Below are 1266 nucleotides of genomic sequence, written 5' to 3' on the forward strand. Positions count from 1 at the left end.
CAACATTGGCTACCAGAAATCACTTACTCTGCCTTTAATGACAGCATTTTCATTTTTGGGTGAACTAACCTTTTAAGGTTGTTTAGCTTTACTTTGAGGGTTAACTCACAAACTCCCGTGCAAAATGAAATTCATTTGAAAGCCATTCACAGCAAACAAATAGAAATTTACACTTAAATATCTTTAGCTTGATCACCCAGCACTACAGCACATATGTCCTCCCTATTCATGTCCAGCGAGGCACATTCAGCCTGTGGTTTTTGCAATAGGGAGTTTTCCTTTGAGCACCAGCTACCAAATCAAGGCCAACTGCACAAAGCAAAGACCTGTTAAAGTGCTCATACAATTAATTAGTTCATCTGTTGTAACACATGCATGCAGTCTTACCTGTGTGGATGTACGGGTGGTGATGAGGACCGTTCAGCTTTCTTCCCCTCTTTAGACTTTTTGTTCTGGGGCTCACCAGAACCTCCAGCCTCCTGTTCCTCTCTGGCTCTCTTTACAGGAGCTAAGAGTGAAGGGATAAAATTATTATCATTACATACCCTATTATTAACAAATAGAAGAAAAAAAAACACATAAAACTGCAATGCTTACCAATCGTAGGAGCCAAAACGGTTTCCCTGACAAAGGGCCGATTGACAATATGCTTAGACTTGGCGGCGAAATTAAGGGCTGAGAAGGTGTCAAAGTAGTATCTGTACTCCGGTGCTATGTTTGTGATCATGACGGAATGGGCCGAACCACCCAGAGAGTCCTGCAGCAGACGGGTCAGTTTACTGTCTCTGTAGGGCACGCGGCCCCCGGCCCCTGCGTTCAGAGCATCCACCACTTTACTGAGGGTGAAGAGGGACAGGTTGATGGCCCCGCTCTCTTTCAGACGGATGCCCTGGTTTCCTGTGCGCCGGTTGTCTTCTGAACCTGCCAGGTCAACTAAATACAGCTTGCCTGTTTGTTGTCTGTGTGGCGGCCCACGCTGAGACTTCACTACCTGAGAGCAAACATATGCATTTATGTGATTATTAGTCTTTTGCAGAGAGCCAGTCACTTTATAGGGCCCAATGAAATTAGTTTTATTTTTTCACAAAATCCTTCTAAATATTTCTGGATTGTTGTAATGCTTAATTACAATTTTTATAAAAGTGGCCAATAAAATGTGTTTTTAAAATTTGAACATTTCCTTTCATTTTTTGGAAACAAAGAGCTGCTTTTTAAACAAAGTTTAAATTAAAACATGGTAAACAAATTAAGCATTCCTTAAAAAAA

At 41.5% G+C, this 1266-nt stretch overlaps 1 protein-coding gene across 1 annotated transcript; it reads right to left on the bottom strand.

The window, feature by feature from the left end:
* Positions 1–387: 387 nt before the first annotated feature.
* Positions 388–1047, bottom strand: LOC107736176 (kinesin-like protein KIF22; the record flags this gene model as incomplete). Its single annotated transcript, XM_016547656.1, has 2 exons — positions 388–508; positions 598–1047. Coding segments are annotated over 2 exons (571 nt in total), but the record flags the coding sequence as incomplete, so codon positions are not given.
* Positions 1048–1266: the final 219 nt, after the last annotated feature.

Source organism: Sinocyclocheilus rhinocerous, unplaced genomic scaffold (assembly GCF_001515625.1).
Source record: "Sinocyclocheilus rhinocerous isolate Xijiao unplaced genomic scaffold, SAMN03320098_v1.1 C36539847, whole genome shotgun sequence".
Lineage (NCBI taxonomy): Eukaryota > Metazoa > Chordata > Actinopteri > Cypriniformes > Cyprinidae > Sinocyclocheilus > Sinocyclocheilus rhinocerous.